This window comes from Oncorhynchus keta, chromosome 25, assembly GCF_023373465.1.
Source record: "Oncorhynchus keta strain PuntledgeMale-10-30-2019 chromosome 25, Oket_V2, whole genome shotgun sequence".
In the NCBI taxonomy this organism is placed as follows: Eukaryota; Metazoa; Chordata; class Actinopteri; order Salmoniformes; family Salmonidae; genus Oncorhynchus; species Oncorhynchus keta.
In genome coordinates, this window is record NC_068445.1 from 12,694,277 (window position 1) to 12,716,622 (window position 22,346).

Below are 22,346 nucleotides of genomic sequence, written 5' to 3' on the forward strand. Positions count from 1 at the left end.
GGCCTAGCCAACCTATTCGTTAACCAGAAAAGCAACTTGGCTGATTAAAAAAGGAAAGTAACTCTGGTCCGGTCTAGACCCAGACCTGTTAGGGTACGGGTTGAGTCTAGGTCGATTGTCGGGTTTGACTGTTCTCAGGTCCGGGTCCCCCTTTAAAAAAAATGTGCGGGTCTGTTTGGGTCCAGGTCCAACTTCTTGGACCCGAGAAGACCTCTACTCTGTGCTTCTATTTGCCTACTTGTCAAACCACTGGATGTGTCCTTGGCAGGGAAAACAACCGGCCTATGTCTAGGGAGGGAACAAACTGTACCCCTCCTACTTAATACATCTTTCTCTATTCCAGACTTTGTGTCAGAAATACATCTACAAGCTGTACTGCCTTCAATCTAACCATAATAGCAAGTGTAAACACATTGAGTGAGTGAATGCACGATGTAAATCTAGTTTGGAAAGAAAACATGTTCTCATTAGGCCGTGAAGCCATAGAAAAAGCTAATCCGTGGAGAGATGCATACACACAGCATGTCACCTTGTGATGTCGCGGCCTTTTACACTGACTGACCTCTCCCTTCTTCACTGTCATGGACTGCCTGCGTGGGGTGATCTCCTCATTAATGCTGGAGAGGAAGTTCTGGGAGATTCTCAGGGCGTCCTGCAGCAGTGTATAGTCTGGGTGGCTGGAGGGGGTGTGTTTTAACAGGTCCTGAGAGAGGGAGAGAAAGAAAGAAGAGAGCGAGAGAGGGGGGATTAATCTAAATTCAATTATGATGACTTATTCTAATGGATGTGAAGAGGCATTGTTTCCATATAAAAAAATCTAAAACTCAGGACCGAAGGGGAAATATGTCCAGTGTGTTGATTTGACTTACATGCAGAACCAGCGTGCTGCGGGTGACTCTGTCCACTGGTTTGTAAAGCAGAGCTGAGGGGGAAAGGTTCATAAAGTGCATAAGGCCCAAGGCAGGACAAGGCAAAGCAGAACTAACAGCATAGGACACATTGAGGCTGAGGGTCAAATTCAATATGCTTAAGCATGTACCACTCTTACTGAAATTAATTAAATTAACTACAGGGTTGAATTATTCATTGTCTTGAACTATTGATATTTAAAATGTAAGTTTTAGTTCATTTGACCCGGAATAGTACAAAATAATTAAAATCGCACTTACTTTCCAGTGAATTTTTGGCCTGGTCTTTGCATTCCTTGGAACTTCTGACCTTAAGATTCTGAGACCACATCAGGAATTGAGAAAGTCATACAAGTGTGTCCAAGAACACCATTTCAACACAGCACGGTAACACAATTTCATTACCCATAACAACAGCATGTGTTCTAACAGAAACATCACCCATGTAAAAGCTCACCATAATGGTGACAGTTAAGAATGCCCAGTCACCACTTCCCAAATAGCCCTCCCTCCTATCCTGCTGTGTGTGGTGCAATACCTACCTCACATATTTCAGCAAACTGTACGTTGGCCTGGCAGCACTTGTCTGCCGTCTCCACAGCAACCTTGTAGTTATCCACAAAGGCCCTGTACACCCCCAGCTGGCTAGCCTTTTGTGGAGAGAGACAATAGAGAGTAGATAAGATGTAGCATGTGGTAGTTAACCTGCTGTTGATTCATGATTCTACTCGCGATACTAGTTCGGTTTCTTTCTCCCGTCTCAACGTGCTGCATATAGGAATCAGATGAGATATGGCAGTTTAATAGAAACAGCCTTTTAAAAATTCAAATAACATGCATCCTATCAGTCTTCAACAAGTTATCCGTTTTGTGCGTCTGTGTGCTTTTGTTTCATGAGTCTCCATTTTTCTCCACCGTCACACTGAGGCAGCTCTTCGCAGGCAGGAGCCTCAGTGTTTTGCCCTGCTTTACTGGCTGTCATGTGGTAAAGCCAGGCTTTTATCTGTGCGGGAGACGTCTCCAGGCAGTCTGCTCACGTGGAGCCAGCATCCACTGCACATTACAGCTCGTCTAACTCCCACTTTTTACTCCTTAAATCTCTTCCTTTAGTATTATTACAATGATCAAGTGAAGTTTACAGGGGAGTTAGGATGCATTTTGTCTAAAAGTGGCTGACTGTGACTGCATTAGGGCTGCGTCGGTCATGACATTTTGTCAGCTGATAACTGTCATGCAAACAACTGCCGGTCTAATGGTAATTGACCTTTAATGAACATAAACACACTTAGCATCTCCAGGCTTCCACACATTGTCGACAAGCTACTGATGCAGACCTTTGGAGCATGTACATTTGAAAAAGTCTAATAAATCCATTTAATATACACCATCACAATAAATCAATTGTTTATTTTAGGCAGGTCTAAAGAAACATTATGATACAAAGAAAATGTAGCCTATTTCATTAGAACCGAATAGCATATTCTGAGTCTCCATTATGTTATGCTCTGATCTGGCTATGCCATATGGCTGTGGACTACACTAGTTCATTCAGCAGACAATATTTGCTTAGAATTCCTGTGGCATTATTTTATATTATTTTATAGTAAGCTGAATAAAATTGAAAGGATATTTTTCCCCAAACCATTTCCGAGGAAGTGTGAATATGTGGCTATTCTGTGTTGAGCATTTAACAAAGTGATCATTTGAAACAGGTCCTCCTATATGCTTCATTTAGAGTTATTTATGCAACTTTAGTTGTGATACACTACGTTTTGTTTTTTAATACATTCTAAGGCTGCATGATGCAATTAATGTTGATTTGAAAAAGGTTGCATGAAAAGGCATGAGACCTGCTTGGTTTCTTGCGCAGGCTGCACACACTTCATCAGTCTCTCATTCACAATTTGACAAGTACTTGATAATGTTCTCACCCATCAGTCAATTGGTTGAGAGAATGCCAAGAGTGTGCAAAGCTGTCATCAAGGCAAAGGGTGGGAACATTGATGAAACTCAAATATATTTTGATTTGTTGAACACTTTTTGGGTTACTACATGATTCCATGTGTGTTATTCCATAGTCTGGATGTCTTCACTATTATTTTACAGTGCAGAAAACAGTCAAATAAAGACAAACCCTGGAAAGAGTAGGTGTGTCCAAACTTTTGACTGGTACTGTATGTGCCAGGTAGGCTACACCGGTTGTAAAGTGGATGAATATGCTTACATTTTAAGGATTTAGCAATAAATATAGCATCACAAGAAAGCTGGGATCCTCTTTTAAATTGTGGCTAGTCTAAACTCTGTTTTCACACGCGATTGCAAAATGACTGGGCTTTCTAAGAACAGATGTTTCTCTAGGCTCTGTAGGATACGGCCTCCGTAGGCTACGGGCCACTTTGCATGCAGAAAAAAAATGCATGCGCTTGCCTAGACTGCACGCCCATTCACAACTGATAATATTCTCACCCATCAGACTATTCTCAATTTAATCTTGTCTTTACTAGATACTAGATAATATATGTGTGGAATTAATTTAGATTTAGAATGGAACATTATCATGCACCTGCTGGAACAGAGGCAGAAGAAAATAATCATCTGTATGTAGTGGAATAGTGAACGGAGGACGACACTTTCCCCGCGGTTTATTTTCATGCCAGCCAGGTAGGCTACTTCGGTTGTAAAGCGAAGCAATGTGCTTAATATTAGGAAAGTTGAGAAATAGATATAGTAGGCCTAGCCTATAGAAAGCTGACGGGATCCTCTTTTTAATAGAGGCCATCAAAACTATGCTGTTTTCTCACGCAATTGCATAGCATAGGCTATAAGAATGTTGCGCAACATGGGCTTACAGGAACACGTTTCATTCCATGCAACAAGCAGCTATTGAGGAGCTGTATCTCACTGCCAACTGGTGATCCTATTCTGCTCAAACTCTGAAAGCCAGGGATCTCATGACTAGATTCCTGATTGTATTTGCATGGATGTCAGAGTGATTAGAGAAACAATAGAGCCCTGAGTACCAGGCCATTAACACGTTTGGTAGGATACAACCATCAGTGGCGTCAGAGCGCAGTTTTGGAGAAGCCTAGACACATGGAATTTGACTTCGGTCATGACTCGTGACTGCCAGTATGGTGTTCCTACAGTCACCGTAACAGCTCTAGACTGGAGACATATCAACTTACTCAGAGCACAATGCTGTTTACGGCATTGTGGAAGTTTATTCTCATGTTTTTGGAGTACTGAACAGAAGCCCCTCGGAAGAACACAAAAAGAACCACAACAGCATTTCCTAAGTCTTTACACAACAATAATACTGCACACCAGTTTCTGGAAGAGATCGCCCACACACTGGTTGTGGCTCCACTCCTGAACTCTGGGTAGCAGGGCATCGTAGAAGTCCTTGTGGATCTCATGGAGCTCTGTCACCTTGAAGAAGATGGTCTCTATCTGCTGGATGGTCAGCATTGGCTGGGAGGTGGTGGCCGCTGCCCTCAGAGGCTTCATGGGCTGGGACAATCAATGCAAGACAAAGCATTACTGTGTGTGTGTGTGTGTGTTCAATAGTGAGGTGTGCCATATTCAATTAGTTGAGTGATTACTTAGGGCCTAGGATTTAACAGCAGCAGCACAGCTCAAAGTCCTCAGTCTCTCACCAGTAAGATAGCCCCCAGGTGGCTGAGATACATCTCCTCACTGGCTAAGATCCCTGACAGAACCCATTTCCGCATCTCCAACTCTTTCTCCTGATCCAGCTCTGTCTGTGTGCGAATGAGAGAGAGAGAGAGAGAGAGACAGTGAATTAGAGAGAGAGAGAGAGACAGACCGACTGACAGGGTTTTCACTTCTATCAGGCTCATCTTGGGATTCTAATTCGAACCGGAGCAGATCTTCCCAAATCCCTGTGGTTGTTCAAGGAGACCGTCCTCTCTAGGGAACCCAACACATTCAATGAAACCCTGTGGGAGATGTAGAGAGCAGAGGCCAGGGTCAAAGATGCATTGTATTGTGTAGAGAAACAATTGTTTTCCTAGCCTAGGATGAGACCTGTAGTTCTAGATGGGTCAAAGGCATCAGTCAGTTAGATTTCTGACAGTCTGTCGATATGGCTCTCGTGCATAGAGAGGAGAGCAGGAATTAATAGCTCTGACAATTCCACAGCCTGAAGACGAAGGGGGGCACAAGAGAGCCCCCCGAATTTAACCTTTGAAGATCAGAGAGTGGAGCACATCAGAGGATGACGACCCAGGGGACACCGGAGATTGGCTAGGTACAGTACAGTAAGGGTGGTTGAGATTTATAGGGTGAGTGAAAGTGTGGTTGGAAAGAGCAGAACATCTCTCTATTAAATACACGCAGAGCCCAGGGCACACTTAGAAAGGTGGAAGCAGTGCTAGAGGACGGGAGCATTAACAGATTGCTGCACTGAATGGAAAATCCGAGACCGGAGCTTTAAAATGTAGGAGATGAAGCGTGTGGTAGTAGGACTGGTGATAACATTACCGACAAGGCGAACTCCAGGGAGCCAGATGAGTGCGTGTCCCGGCTGCTGCGGCTCTTGGAGCGGAGGCGAGGTGAGGAGGAGGGCGAGGTGCTGAAAGGCTGGAGGTCATGGTGCTGCTGGTGCTCCTCTGTCTGCCCCAGATATCCATAGGAAGGAGGGGTTCCACTGTAGGGGGCTTCTGGGATAATGACACACAGATGGAAGGGGGTTAGGTGGGGGATTTGAAAATATATCTGTTTCAATAACTATTTTCATGGCAGCAAGGCATTTCAGGCAGTGGCACAGTGGGAATCTCTCTCGTTGACCACATCACTTCACAGGCAAGAAAAGCGCTCTTCTCATCTAAAAACACCACGGATGCCACTAAACAGACAGTGGAAGGAAGTTAGGATGGGTTGACCATTTATCACCCTCTCAAACATTCTAGTCATAATCCTTTGTTGAGAAGAGAACATTATGCAGACACAAAAATAACCAAAATAGGTTTCACATCATACAAACACAAGGGCTTAAAAAAGTTATTCATCTGTATAGCAAATGGTATTATCTAGAAGCTACTGTATATTCAATATATTTATAAAAAAGGCCCACAGGCTGAAAATACAGCTGTATCATTCAACCTCTAGCGTGCTCTTTTCCAATATGCTCCAATCCAATATAGTCCATGTCTCTGTGCTTTAAATCCCCTCTGACCTTCAGCAGGCAGTGTGCAGCTCTGCCAAATCTACCACAGAGACTGTGCCAGACACACAGTCAGGGACAGTTCCACAGCAGAGGATAAACCAGGAGAACTGCAGCGAAAATACTGACTCACTTGTGTGATTCGGGATAATCATTTATGTCAATCCCTCTACTCCGAGTAGGCTACACAAACTACTGTAACTGTACAGACATGCCAGTAGTTCAACTGGACAGGGGCTTAACCATAGCAATTCTTTATTTACATATCAACTCAATGGATTGCAAAAAAAAAACAAAAGAAAATACTCTAAGAGGAATTCCTTCTTATTGATCACTCAGTGGTCAGAATCAAACCAGTAACCTGTGGAAAAGATAATTGGGTCAATGGGACTTTGTCCGCCTGTTATTATCTCTTCTCCTCTCCTTCCTTCTCCACCATGTCTAATTGTGGCTGTGTGGTGTTTCTAGTTCCTTCTGAGTGAATACAAGGTGTAGGGAAGTGGCTACGGCTACAGTAGACCTCTCCGTTTGTAGAGCAGACAGAGGGAGGACTAATCTTAGCTCTTCCTATTCTTTTTGGTTCGTAAGTGTTGGCAACCGACCAGAAACACCCCCTCTTATTCATAATCACAGCAGAAGTGGACATTCTGGGAGGAAGTGTATGCAGACACAATGCAACACAGTGGTCTATTTTGGTGTTATAGCTGCTGTTGTGTAGATTACTCATCTAGAATTGCATAAAGTAGTGCTCAATCCCTGTTATTCATACCCGGACTCACCGACAATGTTTATCATCTTTGGCCGTTTCTGTGTGGGAGATACAAGCTGTGGTTTGTTTGTCTGTAAGGCCTCAGTGTTGAAAAAGCAGGATACTGACAGAACCTACTGTATTTTCAGAAGAGGATACACAGAGATAACTCGCTCACCTCTGCTAGAAAACAGGAAAAAGGAATCCGGAAGCATGGCGGGCAGAACAAACCCAGCCGTGTGAAGTGTCTGGGGCCTGCCCGAGTCAGGCTGACAATGTGACACCCAGATACAATGACAGCCTGAACAAACACACTGCGCCCTGCAGAGAGAAACCACTGTGTTTACTCTGGAGGAGCAGGCCACTGCAGGGCATGACAGGCCAGGGGAATATAGGGGAAGCCAATGTGAAAGGCCGAACTGTGTGTGTCTGTCAGATTATACAACAGCAGTGACAATGGGTGAAAAACACTTCCTCTCACACAGATACAGAGGCCTGGAAATCACTGTCAATGGACACATACTAACCCATCATTCAGACAAAAATACATTTCAGTAAAATTGGCATATTTATCGGTTTATTTGGATCCCCATTAGCGGTTGCAGAAGCTACTCTTCCTGGGGTCCACAAAAAACACCAAACACGACAAGTAACAGAACACCGATAGACAAGGACAGTCACACAGATTTAAAATACAACCATATACAAACAATACAACATGTATATAAACAATACAACAAAATGATGTGCTTGTTAGAGTGTCTGTGTGTGCCTCCTCACGGTCCTCGTCGTTCCATGAGATGTTGTTCAATCCGTCTTTTAAAGGTCATTTTGCTGTTTTCTTGAGTATTGGAAGGGAGTTCCACGCGATCATGGCTCTGTATAATACTGTGCGTTGCTGTGAATTCATTTGGACTTGGGGACTGTGAAGAGACCCCTGGTGGCATGTCTTGTGGGGTATGTTTGGGTGTCTGAGCTGAATGTTATTTGATTTTGCAGACAAAACGGGAATTTTCATCACAGTAATACTTCTCATAAAAACGAGAAGAGAAGCGGTTACTCTTCATCAACCCCCAAGCAGGAAAGACTGGCATGCACGTGGTCGATGTTAGTTCTGTATGTGCATTTCAGGGCAAGGCGTACAACTCTATTTTGAGCCAGCTGCTGCAGCTTTGCTAGGTCTTTCTTTGCTGCACTAGACCATATTACCAGACAGTAATCAAGACGGGACCAGACCAGAGCCGAACAAATAGTACAGTTGATTTGTCAAAAACACAAAACATTTTTACGACAGCCATACCCCTCCCCACCTTCACAACAACTTTGTCAATATGACTCGATCATGATAGACTATCCAATGTTATCATCCATAAAACATGTCTTAAAAATGTTATTTCATACTTATGAACTAATATGAAATACAATATTGTTCTTTTTTAATGGAATTACACAGAGACAGTTATGTACATGGCCCTGGAATAACCATACTTAAAAAGAAATGCAGATTTGTTTTCCATGGGAGCGTGAAAAAGCAGGCAAACATCCTAACATTGAGTGAAGAGGATTTCACAATAGGCTAGATCCTCAATCAAACTTAGTTCTCGGACTACAAGGTCTGTTGCTAAGGAAATGTCCAGGCAGGTCTGTCCGGAATGTTGAGCAATTCATCAACTTCAAAGCGGAAACAGACATTCTGCACAAGGTCAAATGTTCACACAAACACCCCCCTCCTCCCACACACACATTTAGATTCATATTAAATATGAATCTAGGATGGCTGTCCCTGAACCAACCCTGTAAGTTGTCTAATGCTTTTACTTTTTCACAGGTTAAATCACTTTAAAACATTTACCAAAGAAGCTCAGCTACAGCTCTGTGGGACAAACAAAGAGCAAATGCAATTTTCCTGTTTCCACTGTGCAGTAACAGTCAATGAGAAGATGGCTTTACTCTCAAACACTGTGGGTGGATGGTGGTAGAAGGAATCTGACAGTCTCCCCTCAACTAACCTCAAAAGGGTTATAAATCGTGCAATTCAGGCTGTATCACGACAAAATGTGAAAGGGTGTGAATACTTTCTGAGGGTACTGTAGCAGCTGAGGAACAGAGAAAAACATTTATCTGGACTTTTAGTAGAGAATGCTGCAGAATTGAGATTCTTTCAGCATTATCGAATTTGCCTCTGGTTTACTAAACACAAAAGATCAGCACAAAGTTCATCAGGCTTAGAAGATATTTTCCTGTATCTGGAAATGGTGTTTGTTTAGTGCACAAGTTTGTAATTACAGAGGGAGCCACTAAACATAGCTATGGCTACCTGCTATACATAACAGGTTAAACGCTCTCAAATCCCTGTCTAGAGAGAATAACCTTGGCATGGTCACCATGCACTCGGTCCCTGTAGATAAAACAAAATTGGAAAACCTCTGTTTTGTGGAGAACGATAACAGCAGGGTTGGGGTCAATTCCATTTATATTCCAGTCAAATCAAAAAGTTAACCTAACTCCCATTCAAATTCTTCCTAATTGAAAATAATTGTGCATTTCTGGAATTGACTGGAATTGGCCCTAACCCTGCATCAAGGATATATACACACATATACCTACTCCATATGTACACTGAATGTACAAAACATTAGGAATACCTACTCTTTCCATGACATACAATGCCTTCAGAAAGTATGGACTTTATCTACATTTTGTTGTGTTACATCCTGAATTTTAAATCTATTAAATTGAGATTGTTTTGTCAATGGCATACACACAATACCCCATAATGTCAAAGTGGAATTATGTTTTTAGAAATGTCTATAAATACATTTTTAAAAATTTGAGTCAACAAGTATTCAATAAAAATTCAACCCCTTGATTATGGTTAGCCTACATATGTTCAGGTGTAAAAATTTGCTTAACAAATTTCACTTCACATAAAATGCTGCATGGACTCACTCGGTTTGCAATAATAGTGTTTAACATGATTTTTGAATGACTACCTCATCTCTGTAACCCACACATACAGATAATTGTAAGGTCCCTCAGCCAAGCAATCAACTTCAAACACAGATTCAACCACAAAGACCAGGGAGGTTTTCCAATGCCTCTCAAAGAAGGGCACGTATTAGTAGATGGGTTAAAAAATACATTTAAAAAAATAAGCAGACATTGAATATCCCTTTGAGCATGATGAAGTTACTAACAACACTTTGGACAGTGTATCAATACACCCAGTACACTACAAAGATACAGGTGTCCCTCCTAACTCAGTTGCCGGAGAGGAAGGAAACCGCTGAGGTATTTCACCATGAGGCCAATGGGGACTTTAAAACAGTTACAGAGTTTAATGGCTGTGATTGGAGAAAACTGAGGATGGATCAACATTGTAATTACTCCACAATACTAGCCTAATTGACAGAGTGAAAAGAATGAAGCCTGTACAGACTAAAAACATATTCCAAAACATGCTTCCTGTAACAAGGCACTAAAGTAATACTGCAGAAAATGTGGGAAAGCAATTAACTTTTTGTCCTGAATACAAAGTGTTATGTTTGGGGCAAATCCAATACAACACATTACTGAGTACCACTCTCCATATTGTCAAACATAGTGGTGGCTGCATCATGTTTTGGGTATACTTGAAATTGATAAGGACTGGGGAGTTTTTCAGGATAGAAATAAATAGAATTGAGCTTAGCATGGGAAAAATCCTAGAGGAAAACATGGTTCAGTACACTTTCCACCAGACAGTGGGAGATGAATTCACCTTTCAGCAGGACAATAGCCTAAAACACGGCCAAAGTTGAAGTTGACTTAAATCTACTTGAAAATCTAATGGCAAGACCTGAAAATGGTTGTCTTGACAACCAATAACAGAGCTTGAAGAATTTTTTAAATAATAAAAAATGAGCAAATATTGTACAATCCAAGTGTGGGAAGCTCTTCGAGACATACCCAGAAAGACTCACAGCTGTAATCTCTGCCAAATGTGATTCTAACATGTATTGACTCAGGGGTGTGAATAGTTATGTAAATGAGATTTCTGTATTTAATTTTCAATCAATTAATAAAAATGTTTAAAAACATGTCTTCACTTTGTCATTATGGGGTATTGTGTGTAGATGGGTGAGAAAAATCTATTTAATCCATATTGAATTCAGGCTCTAACACAACTAAATGTGGAATAAGTCAAAGGGTATGAATACTTTGTGAAGACACTGTAGACTGACCATGTGAATCCAGGTGAAAGCTTTGATCCCTTATTGATGTCACTTGTTAAATCCACTAAAGAAGGATTTTTAAGCCTTGAGACAATTGAAACATGGATTGTTTGTGTGCCATTCAGAGGGTGAATGGGCAAGACAACATTTTTAAGTGCCTTTAAACGGGGTATGGTAGTAGGTGCCAGGTGCATCGGTTTGAGTGTGTCAAGAACTGCAACGCTGTTGGGTTTTTCACACTCAACAGTTTCCCGCGTGTATCAAGAATGGTTCACCATCCAAAGGACATCCAGCCAACTTGACAAAACTGTGGGAAGCATTGGAGTCAACATGGGCCAGCATCCCTGTGGAATGCTTGACACCTTGTAGAGTCCATGCCCCAATGAATTGAGGCTGTTCTGTGGGCAAACAGGGGTGCAATTCAATATTAGGAAGGTGGACCTAATGTTTTGTACACTTAGTCTAAATAAACTCGGCAAAAAAATAAAATGTCCTCTCACTGTCAACTGCGTTTAGGTGTAAATGTGTAAATGTCTTAACATGTGTAAATATTTGAATGAACATAACAAGATTCAACAACTGAGACAACTGAACAAGTTCCACAGACATGTGACTAACAGAAATTGAATAATGTGTCCCTGAACAAGGGGAGGGTCAAAATCAAAAGTAACAGTCAGGATCTGGTGTGGCCACCAGCTGCATTAAGAACTGCAATGCATCTCTTCCTCATGGACTGCACCAGATTTGCCAGTTCTTGCTGTGAGATGTTACCCCACTCTTCCACCAAGGTGCCTACAAGTTCCCAGACATTTCTGTGAGGGGGAATGGCCCGAGCCCTCACCCTCCGATCCAACAGGTCCCAGACATGCTCAATTGGATTGAGATCCGGGCTCTTCGCTGGCCATGGCAGAACATTCCTGTCTTGCAGGAAATCAGCCATAAAACATGAGGGAGGAGAATGTCTTCCCTGTAACGCACAGCGTTGAGATTGCAGGCAATGACAACAAGCTCACTCCGATGATGCTGTGACACACTGCCCCAGACCATGACGGACCCTCCACCTCAATCCCGCTCCAGAGTACAGGCCTCGGTGTAACGCTCATTCCTTCGACGATAAACCCCTGGTGAGACAAAACCGTGACTCATCAGTGAAGAGCACTTTTTGCCAGTCCTGTCTGGGCCAGGAACGGTGGGTTTGTGCCCATAGGCAATGTTGTTGCCAGTGATGTGTGGTGAGGACCTGCCTTACAACAGGTCTTCAAGCCCTCAGTCCAGCCTCCCTCAGCCGATTGCGGCCAGTCTGAGCACTGATGGAGGGATTGTGCATTCCTGGTATAACTCAGGCAGTTGTTGTTGCCATCCTGTATCTGTCCCGCAGGTGTGATGTTCAGATGTACCGATTATGTGCAGGTGTTGTTACACGTGGTCTGCCACTGTACGGACGATCAGCTGTCCGTCCTTTCTCCCTGTAGCACAGTACAGATATTGCAATTTATTGCCCTGGCCACATCTGCAGTCCTCATGCCTCCTTGCAGCATGCCTAAGGCACGTTCACACAGATGACCCGGGACCCTGGGCATCTTTCAATTGGTGTTTTTCAGAGTCAGTAGAAAGGCCTTTTTAGTGTCCTAAGTTCTCATAACTGTGACCTGAATTGCCTACCGTCTGTAAGCTGTTAGTGTCTTAACGACCGTTCCACAGGTGCATGTTCATTAATTGTTTATGGTCCATTGAACAAGCTTGGGAAAAAGTGTTTAAACCCTTTACAAATTAAGATCTGTGAAGTTATTTGGATTTTTTAAGAATTATCTTTGAAAGACAGGGTCCTGAAAAAGGGACGTTTTTTGTTGTTGCTGAGTTTAGATGAACGGACTATGATCCAGAGGTGGAATGACGTGTTACCAAGATAAATCCACAGAATTGTAAACACAGCAATTCAACATCACAACTCTACCTACATGTACATATTACCTCAACTAACCTGTGCTCCCCGCTCATTGACTCTGTACTGGTACAGCCTGTATATAGCCTCACTACTGTTATTTTACTGCTGCTCTTTAATTATTTGTTATTTTTTACTTAACACCTATTTTTCTTAAAACTGCATTGTTGGTTAAGGGTTTGTAAGGAAGCATTTCACTGTAAGGTCTACACCTGTGTATTCGGTGCATGTGACAATTACAATCTGATCACAACAGATGTGACCTTGCTTACAGGGCAGGGTTCACACAGTCCGTTTCAGTGGAATACAGGATATCCTTTACATATGAATGCACTCCTAAAAATAAAAAATAAACTTGTCTTGAAGGATAGTTTCCAGGCCATTGTCTTTCTCCTTTGGATTAAGACGGAGAACTTGATTGTGTTGATGCTGAATGGTGTTGCCTTTAGAGTCTCTGTGTGATGCATGCATCAAAGCACTGTCACACTTCACTGCATTGGCTAGAGGACACTAAATATTTCTATGGAAAGAAAGATTAACTGGTCGGCAGTTCTCAAAATAACTTAAGGGGGGAAATGGTCCAGAGAGTGACCAGAGTGACAGCCTGTAGAGACCCTGCTTGACCCATCTCACACAAACCGTGATGGGACGCAATGAACAAAACGGGTCCACCAATTGAAAAATGAGCCACAAATGTTCATCAATTCTCCAGACAGGGCTAATACAGTATTCCCTTTAAGACGGATTATTTGAGACATTATAGTCCAGGAATTATAACTTCAGTATTGCATGTATCACAATGAGTCTCTCTGTTGCCTTAGACTGCGCTTTTATAGATTATTGGAGATATGGCACTTTATATATATTTATATATATAAAAAAAAAACAGTGACGATGCAAATGTGTGATGTTGTTAAGAGGTTTGGCCACTTTCTGCCTCCACTAATGGATTTTCATCCTGATTGTGTGGTCACTGGGGAGACAGCTGTCAGCTAACAGGGAGGATACGGGTGTGATAATGGCTTTTACCATCAAAACGGGTATGACTACTGGAGCGTTACTCGCTAAATATAAAAAGACATAGAAAACTATAACGGTGTACTGGTTTATCAATGACAATCCAATTTACTAATCCTCAGCCTACAAACAGTTGCACTTCAAATGCACTACTGCAAAGGAATATTTACGTCCCTCACAGCTAACCCAGGAAGGACTGGGCTGGGTAGACCTCAGTACTGCAGTCACGTCACATCAGCACATCTGGTTTCTCTCTGATTGAGTGTTACCCATCAGGTTGAAAAGAACCAGGCCTGAAAATGTGGCATTTGCGAAGGAGCGGGGGCACACCGGCCCTGGAAGAAGCTGACTGGGTGTTTTGGCGATCAGCAGAGCGTGGGCCAACCAAATACCAGCACATTCTGGCACATCTGAAGTACTTTGTTGAAATGGGAGGGAGGTCGACCACAGGACCAGTAGGAGTAGTGAGGCCCACCTGCGCTCTGCCCAGATCTGTTATGGGACAGCCTAAAATTAGCGCCAGCCATTGAACAGTGTAGGTCAGAACTCAGCAGCCCAGCCCAGCACACCTACTAATCAGTGTGTTGAAATAGCTCAGGATGGTCACAGTAATGCTCTGTGTAACAGAATATCAAGGCGCAATAATTGTTCCAATCTGTGACCTACAGGATGCACACACACACACACACACACACACACACACACACACACACACACACACACACACTAGCTAATTAATTGTTTATGTTTCATTGAACAAGCATGGGAAGCAGTGTTTAAACCCATTACAATGAAGATCTGCGAAATTATTTGGATTTCTACTAATTATCTTTGAAAGACAGGGTCCTGAAAAAGGGACGTTTCTTTTTTTGCTGAGTTTATTAGGGATAAATTATTCAGACATCAACACCTGTGTCCCAATTTCTCTTTTCAAAATGGACCACAACAAAAACACTGTGGATACACATACCTAGTTATTTTCTCTATTTATATGCTTGACAATGAGGGGTCAACCTATACAGATGATGCACCCATGAGACATTTTTGTCATTTTAGTAGTTACCCATAGCAACTTACAGGAGCAATTAGGGTTAAGTGCCTTGCTCAAGGGGACATCAACATTTTTGGGGGGATTTGAACCTGCGACCTTTCGGTTACTGGCCCAACACTCTTAACCGCTAGGCTACCTTCCACCCTCGGCAACCTCTTAATAAGAGTTGGTCAGTCAGGTGAAACACACTGAAGGCCTGGCCAGGTTTAGAGACTTATCCTCTGAGCACTGTGGACAACCAGGAAATGGGGGCAAAGGTCATGCATTATACAATCTTGATTATCATTGTGCTTTCAGAGCAATGTCTAGAAAACAGTTAAACTTCAAGGAGGAATCTTAAGGACTCATGCTTGTGGATAAGTCTTTACTCTACAGTACATCTTGTTAAAGTAAATACATGAAATAGTGTTGTCTGCCACAGACCTGGCACCGGGATAAAGTGACTAAGGGGGCAGTTGAAAATGGAGGTTCTTGCATTGGAATTATATAGATTTTTGCTTAGATCACGTTATACCACAATAAACGAAGTTCAAATGATGAGACTCTGAGATCAATGAGTGCTTTTGAAGTGTAAGTCAGGTTGGCGCGAAATCTGTATCAGCACAAGGGACAGCGCCCTACACACTAAAGCAAGTCCGTTTTGGTAATGAATATAGGCTACAAGATTAGATAGGCTTTTTGTAATAGGTGAATTACCCTATGTGAATGCATTTGTACACACAACTGACTTACCAAAATAATCCAAACTAAATGCTTAAAGTAGTCGCTTAGTTATTCATGCATGCAAACAAAAATACTGAACAGCAGCTTGACTAGAAAACTGACAACTGTGAATGCGAACAGAACAAAAACAGCGTTGCCAAGTAGCAGGACGAGTAAACAAAATATCAGATCGATAAAGGCATGACACAATCTATGTAGGCCAGTAACATTACATTTACATTTACATTTAAGTCATTTAGCAGACGCTCTTATCCAGAGCGACTTACAAATTGGTGCATTCACCTTATGCCATCCAGTGGAACAGCCACTTTACAATAGTGCATCTAAATCTTTTAAGGGGGGTTGAGAAGGATTACTTTATCCTATCCTAGGTATTCCTTAAAGAGGTGGGGTTTCAGGTGTCTACATTAACAGTAAACAAACACTACACAAAAGGTGAATGGAGATCCAAGCATAGACAAATGAGATGCAGTCATGTACAGCTAGCTGTCTTGCCAAATAAATAGGTCAAACATGGAAAATCATGCCACTCGGTGCTAATCAATTCACCCAGATAATCAATGCTGGCCTACCATCAACAGGTTTTCCAATACGTACAGTTCCATTAACAACCACGAAAACCAATCGGCTACCAAGAAAACCATAATTGAATGTATCTATGTCTATGATATAACATACTGAGTTATAGCTATACCCGAGGGCATCATTTGGGTTCTTGCATTGGAATTCTATTGAATTCTGCTTATATATCACGCTATACCACAATGAACATAAAATATCTAATTATTTTGATCAAGAAGTAACAGGTTGGCGCGAAATCTCCTCTGCGCTCGATCAGCACCATGGACAGGGCCCTAAAAACTAAAGCAAGATTTTAATCGAAAACCACCTAATTGTTTTTTTTACCGTTTCAGAAATCTTCTTGAAAGATCTCCCTCAAATGCCAGTTGGATTAGTTGAGCTTTCCTCCGGTGTGGCATGCTTCTTCTGTGCTGACTGAACACCTTTGTCAAAGTGGAAAAGTTTGTTCTCGGATGTAGCTTCCTCAGTGACTATTTCACTCATGACCCCTATGACTTCATTTGGAATATCGTATGATGTCTAGGTGGCATTGTGGGGTATGCTGCTCAACACCTTGGCAAGTTCCTTGTCTTCTCGGAGAGAAAAAAAAAGTCCACTGCCCCCTCCCCTCTATCACGTGCAATGTTCCCATCAGTGGTTGCTGGTTTGAAACAAGGAACTCAATGTCCACAATCGCTGACACAATTTCTTGCCAGCTGCCAATCATTAACAAGTTGACACCTCAGTACCCATACCCTAACTTGTTTTACTTTCCACAGTGCATATCAAATGCTTTTTACTTGATGCCTGCCTAGCGAATCCCTTAGTACTATCAATAGCATGCTTCAAGTTAGAACACCCAGCTTGGTTAAAGGCCTCGTCTGTGTTAGCATTGTCCCCAACACAGAACTTTTGACATGGTTAACAAAATGCTGCATCTACAGTAACCGAGTATTCCAGATACTCTTCTTATGAACCAGTTACCATTAAATGAAAGTTTTTGGACATGAAACCTGCAGCTAGGGTAGGATTCTAGGCTAACCTGGGCTGGCTCCTCTTTTCCAAGATTGTCAGGAACAGTGGAGATGGAGGGGGTTGTGGGACCATTATCCTGGCGGTGCTTGTGGAAGAGTGGGAAGGCTCTGCATATGGCGCTAGCTTGAGCCAGAGGAAGAGGCGAAGCGAGATGGACAACTGGGACAAAAATCTGTCTTCTCCGGCAGCTGGAGTTGTTTCTTTCACTTACCAAACGGGGGAAATGAGTGTTGAATTTGGTCAACAAAAAATGTAAATGGTTTATTGGCTACGTGAGGTGTATTTGATCGACTACAAGTTTCATAATGCTTAGGTTGTTACGAATGTACTGATATAAGGACACGTGACATCCCAACAACTTTGAGAAAAAACACTTTATATTGGAGTTGTCTCGAGATGGCTATGCATATTGATGACGTGGCTAGTACCATAGCATCTCTCCATTGAAAACAGGCGGTTGACGTCAACACCCCTCATCGACATAGGTATCTTGTCATTATATACAAATCTCTGCTGCAGCTTGGCGGCACCGTCGCTGCTCGGCTTGGCGCGTGGCCTCAGTAATTTGATGGTGCTGCTGCTCACCGCTCCAACTTTGTTTCTGATATCCATTGTGGCAGTTGCAGATTAGCTGGTTCAAGCTAGCTAAATAGGCTCAGACTAATAACACTAACGCTTTTACAGCTAGCTAAGAAGAACTAAACTCTGTATTGGTGTGGGGCGTGAAAGAGTTGAGTGAAGCAGCTTCAATGGTAAACTTGATCAAGCTCTTATAAAATCAAAATATTACAGGCGGAGGCGTATCACGTTATTCAATTAGCCTACCTCAGATGGCTCTGTCCATTGTGCCGACACAGCGCAGATACAGGTTTTGCACCAACCTGTCACTCAATCATTTAGATTTTTTATTTTTGTTTCAATACAAAACATACACATACAAATGACAACATACAGATGCACACAAAAATCCACAATATCACCCCTTGCCCCGACCCACCTACTCACACGCCCCCATCTCCAGCGCCCGCATCACTGTCCGCCACAAGTCACCCCTTGCCTCGACCCACCTACTCACACGCCCCCATCTCCAGCGCCCGCATCACTGTCCGCCACAAGTCACCCCTTGCCCTTACCCACCTACTCACACGCCCCCATCTCCAGGGCCCGCATCACTGTCCGCCACAAGTCACCCCTTGTACCCACCTACTCACACGCCCCCATCTCCAGCGCCCGCATCACTGTCCGAGAAGTCACCCCTTGCCTTTATCCCACCTAGGTCACACCCCCATCTCCAGCGTGGGGCATCACTGTCCACATCAACAGCCCAGACCCACCACTCACACGCCCCCATCTCCAGCATCACTGTCCGATCACAAGTCATGCCCAGACCCAAATGAGACGCCCCATCTCCAGCGCCCGCATCACTGTCCGCCACAAGTCAAATTGGACCCAAACATGCCCCCAAATCCAGCGCCCACATCGCTGTCCGCCACAATCACCCCTTGCCCAGACCCACCTAATCAATGCGCCCTATCTCCAGCACCCGCATCACTGTTTTCCACAAGTCACCCTTGCCCTTACCCACCTACTCACACGCCCCCATCTCCAGCGCCCGCATCACTGTCCGCCACAAGTCAAGACCCATAATTCAATGCCCCCATCTCCAGCGCCTATGATCACTGTAACAAGTCACCCCTGAGTTACCCCCACCTACTCACACCCCCATCTCCAGCGCCCGCATCACTGTCCGTTCAAGTCACCCCTTGCCCAGACCCACCTACTCACATGCCCCCATATCCAGCGCCCGCATCACTGTCCGCTTACAAGTCACCCCTTGCCCTTACCCACCTACTCACATGCCCCCATCTCCAGCGCCCGCATCACTGTCCGCCAGATACCCACCTACTCACACCCCCATCTCCAGCGCCCGCATCACTGTCTGCCACAAGTCACCCCTTGACCAAGACCCACCTAATCACACGCCCCCATCTCCAGCATCACTGTCCGCCACAAGTCACCCTTGCCCAGACCCACCTTCAAACGCCCCCATCTCCAGCGCCCTCAACTGTGCCACAAGTCATTGTTGACCCACCTACTCACATGCCCCCATATCCAGCGCATGCTTCTTCTGTCCGCCACAAGTCACCCTTGCCCAGAACCTGGAACGCCCTATCTCCAGCACCCGCATCACTGTCCGTGACAAGTCACCCCTTGCCCTATGACTTCATTTGGAACACGCCCCCATCTCCAGCGCCCGCATCACTGTCCGCCACAAGTCACCCCCTGCCCAGACCCACCTACTCACACGCCCCCATCTCCAGCGCCCGCATCACTGTCCGCCACAAGTCACCCCTTGCCCTTACCCACCTACTCACACCCCCATCTCCAGCGCCCAATCACTGTAACAAGTTGCCCAGACCCACCTACTCACATGCCCCCATATCCAGCGCCCGCATCACTGTTCCACAAGTCACCCCTTGCCCATACCCACCTACTCACATGCCCCCATCTCCAGCGCTTGCATCCTGTCCGCCACAAGTCACCCCTTACCCACCTACTCAACCCCCATCTCCAGCGCCCGCATCACTGTCTGCCACAAGTCACCCCTTGACCCGACCCACCTACTCACACCCCCATCTCCAGCGTTAGCATCACTGTCCGCCACAAGTCACCCCTTTTGACCCACCTACTCACACGCCCCCATCTCCAGCATCTATCAGTCCGCCACAAGTCACCCCTTGCCCATACCCCCCTACTCACACCCAATCTCCAGCGCCCGCATCACTGTCCGCCACAAGTCACCCCTTGCCCTTACCCACCTACTCACACCCCCCATCTCCAGCGCCCACATCACTGTCCGCCACAAGTCACCCCTTGCCCTTACCCACCTACTCACACCCCCATCTCCAGCGCCCACATCACTGTTTTCCAAGTCATTGTCACCTAACAGTGGATCTCCAGCGGGGTCACTGTCCGCCACAAGTCACCCCTTGCTACCCACCTGGAAGAGTGGGAAGGCCCCCATCTCCAGCGCCCGCATCACTGTCCGCCACAAGTCACCCCTTGCCCTTACCCACCTACTCACACCCCCCATCTGGGCCCGCATCACTGTCCGCCACAAGTCACCCCTTGCCCTTGCCCACCTACCACACCCCCATCTCCAGCGCCCGCATCACTGTCCGCCACAAGTCACCCCTTGTACCCAATGGTTTACACCCCCCATCTCCAGCGCCCGCATTTGTCCGCCACAAGTCACCACTTGCCCTTACCCACCTACTCACACCCCCATCTCCAGCGCCCGCATCACTGTCCGCCACAAGTCACCCCTTGCCCAGACCCACCTACTCACATGCCCCCATCTCCAGCATCACTGTCCGCCACAAGTCACCCCTTGCCCAGACCCACCTGTCTCACATGGTCTCCAGCATCACTGTCCGCAACAAGTCACCCCTTGTCATTACCCACCTACTCACACCCCCCCATCTCCAGCGCCCGCATCACTGTCCGCCACAAGTCACCCCTTGACCTTACCCACCTACTCACACCCCCATCTCCAGCGCCCGCATCACTGTCCGCCACAAGTCACCCCTTGCCCCGACCCACCTACTCACATGCCCCCATCTCCAGCGCCCGCATCACTGTCCGCCACAAGTCACCCCTTGCCCTGACCCACCTATCACACCCCCCATCTCCAGCGGCATCACTGTCCGCCACAAGTCACCCCTTGGTTACCCACCTACTCACACCCCCATCTCCAGCGCCCGCATCACTGTCCGCCACAAGTCACCCCTTGCCCTTACCCACCTACTCACACCCCCATCTCCAGCGCCCCAATCACTGTGATCAAGCTTGCCCTATAAAATCAAACCCCCATCTCCAGCGCCCACATCACTGTCACAAGTCACCCCTTGCCCTTACCTACCTCAGACCCCCATCTCCAGCGCCCGCATCACTGTCCGCAAGTCAGGTTTTGCCCAACCCACCTCAACCCCCATCTTAGCGCCCGCATCACTGTCCGCCACAAGTCACCCCATGCCCATACCCAAATGACACCCCCATCTCCAGCGCCCGCATCACTGTCCGCCACAAGTCACCCCTTGCCCTTGCCCACCTACTCACACCCCCATCTCCAGCGCCCGCATCACTGTCCGCCACAAGTCACCCCTTGCCCCGACCCACCTACTCACACCCCCATCTCCAGCGCCCGCATCACTGTCCGCCACAAGTCACCACTTGCCCTTACCCACCTACTCACACCCCCCATCTCCAGCGCCCGCATCACTGTCCGCCACAAGTCACCCCTTGCCCAGACCCACCTACTCACATGCCCCCATCTCCAGCATCACTGTCCGCCACAAGTCACCCCTTGCCCAGACCCACCTACTCACATGCCCCCGTCTCCAGCATCACTGTCCGCAACAAGTCACCCCTTGTCCTTACCCACCTACTCACATGCCCCCATCTCCAGCGCCCGCATCACTGTCCGCCACAAGTCACCCCTTGCCCCGACCCACCTACTCACACCCCCATCTCCAGCGCCCGCATCACTGTCCGCCACAAGTCACCCCTTGCCCTACCCACCTACTCACACCCCCATCTCCAGCGCCCGCATCACTGTCCGCCACAAGTCACCCCTTGCCCTTACCCACCTACTCACACCCCCCATCTCCAGCGCCCCAATCACTGTCCGCCACAAGTCACCCCTTGCCCAGACCCACCTACTCACATGCCCCCATCTCCAGCGCCCGTCACTGTCCGCCACAAGTCACCCCTTGCCCAGACCCACCTACTCACATGCCCCCATCTCCAGCGCCCGCATCACTGTCCGCCACAAGTCACCCCTTGCCCAGACCCACCTACTCACATGCCCCCATCTCCAGCGCCCGCATCACTGTCCGCCACAAGTCACCCCTTGCCCAGACCCACCTACTCACACCCCCATCTCCAGCGCCCGCATCACTG

General features: G+C 45.7%; 1 protein-coding gene across 4 annotated transcripts in view; it reads right to left on the reverse strand.

Moving 5' to 3' along the window:
• The window catches only part of LOC118358215 (breakpoint cluster region protein), a 52,137-nt gene that overhangs the window by 14,946 nt on the left and 14,845 nt on the right, over positions 1–22,346 (reverse strand). Inside the window, exons 1-8 of one of the 4 annotated variants that reach the window (XM_035735781.2) lie at positions 7,020–7,145; positions 5,412–5,590; positions 4,565–4,669; positions 4,233–4,418; positions 1,451–1,558; positions 1,170–1,227; positions 870–922; positions 563–703 (exon numbers count right to left, since the gene is read on the reverse strand). In XM_035735781.2, the coding sequence (XP_035591674.1) occupies positions 563–703; positions 870–922; positions 1,170–1,227; positions 1,451–1,558; positions 4,233–4,418; positions 4,565–4,669; positions 5,412–5,590; positions 7,020–7,056 (867 nt within the window). In that variant the 5' untranslated portion in view covers positions 7,057–7,145. Of the gene's footprint in view, positions 1–562; positions 704–869; positions 923–1,169; positions 1,228–1,450; positions 1,559–4,232; positions 4,419–4,564; positions 4,670–5,411; positions 5,591–6,872; positions 6,978–7,019; positions 7,146–22,346 lie in introns of those variants that run through there. The other 3 variants (XM_035735782.2, XM_035735779.2, XM_035735778.2) reach the window with 3 other exon arrangements.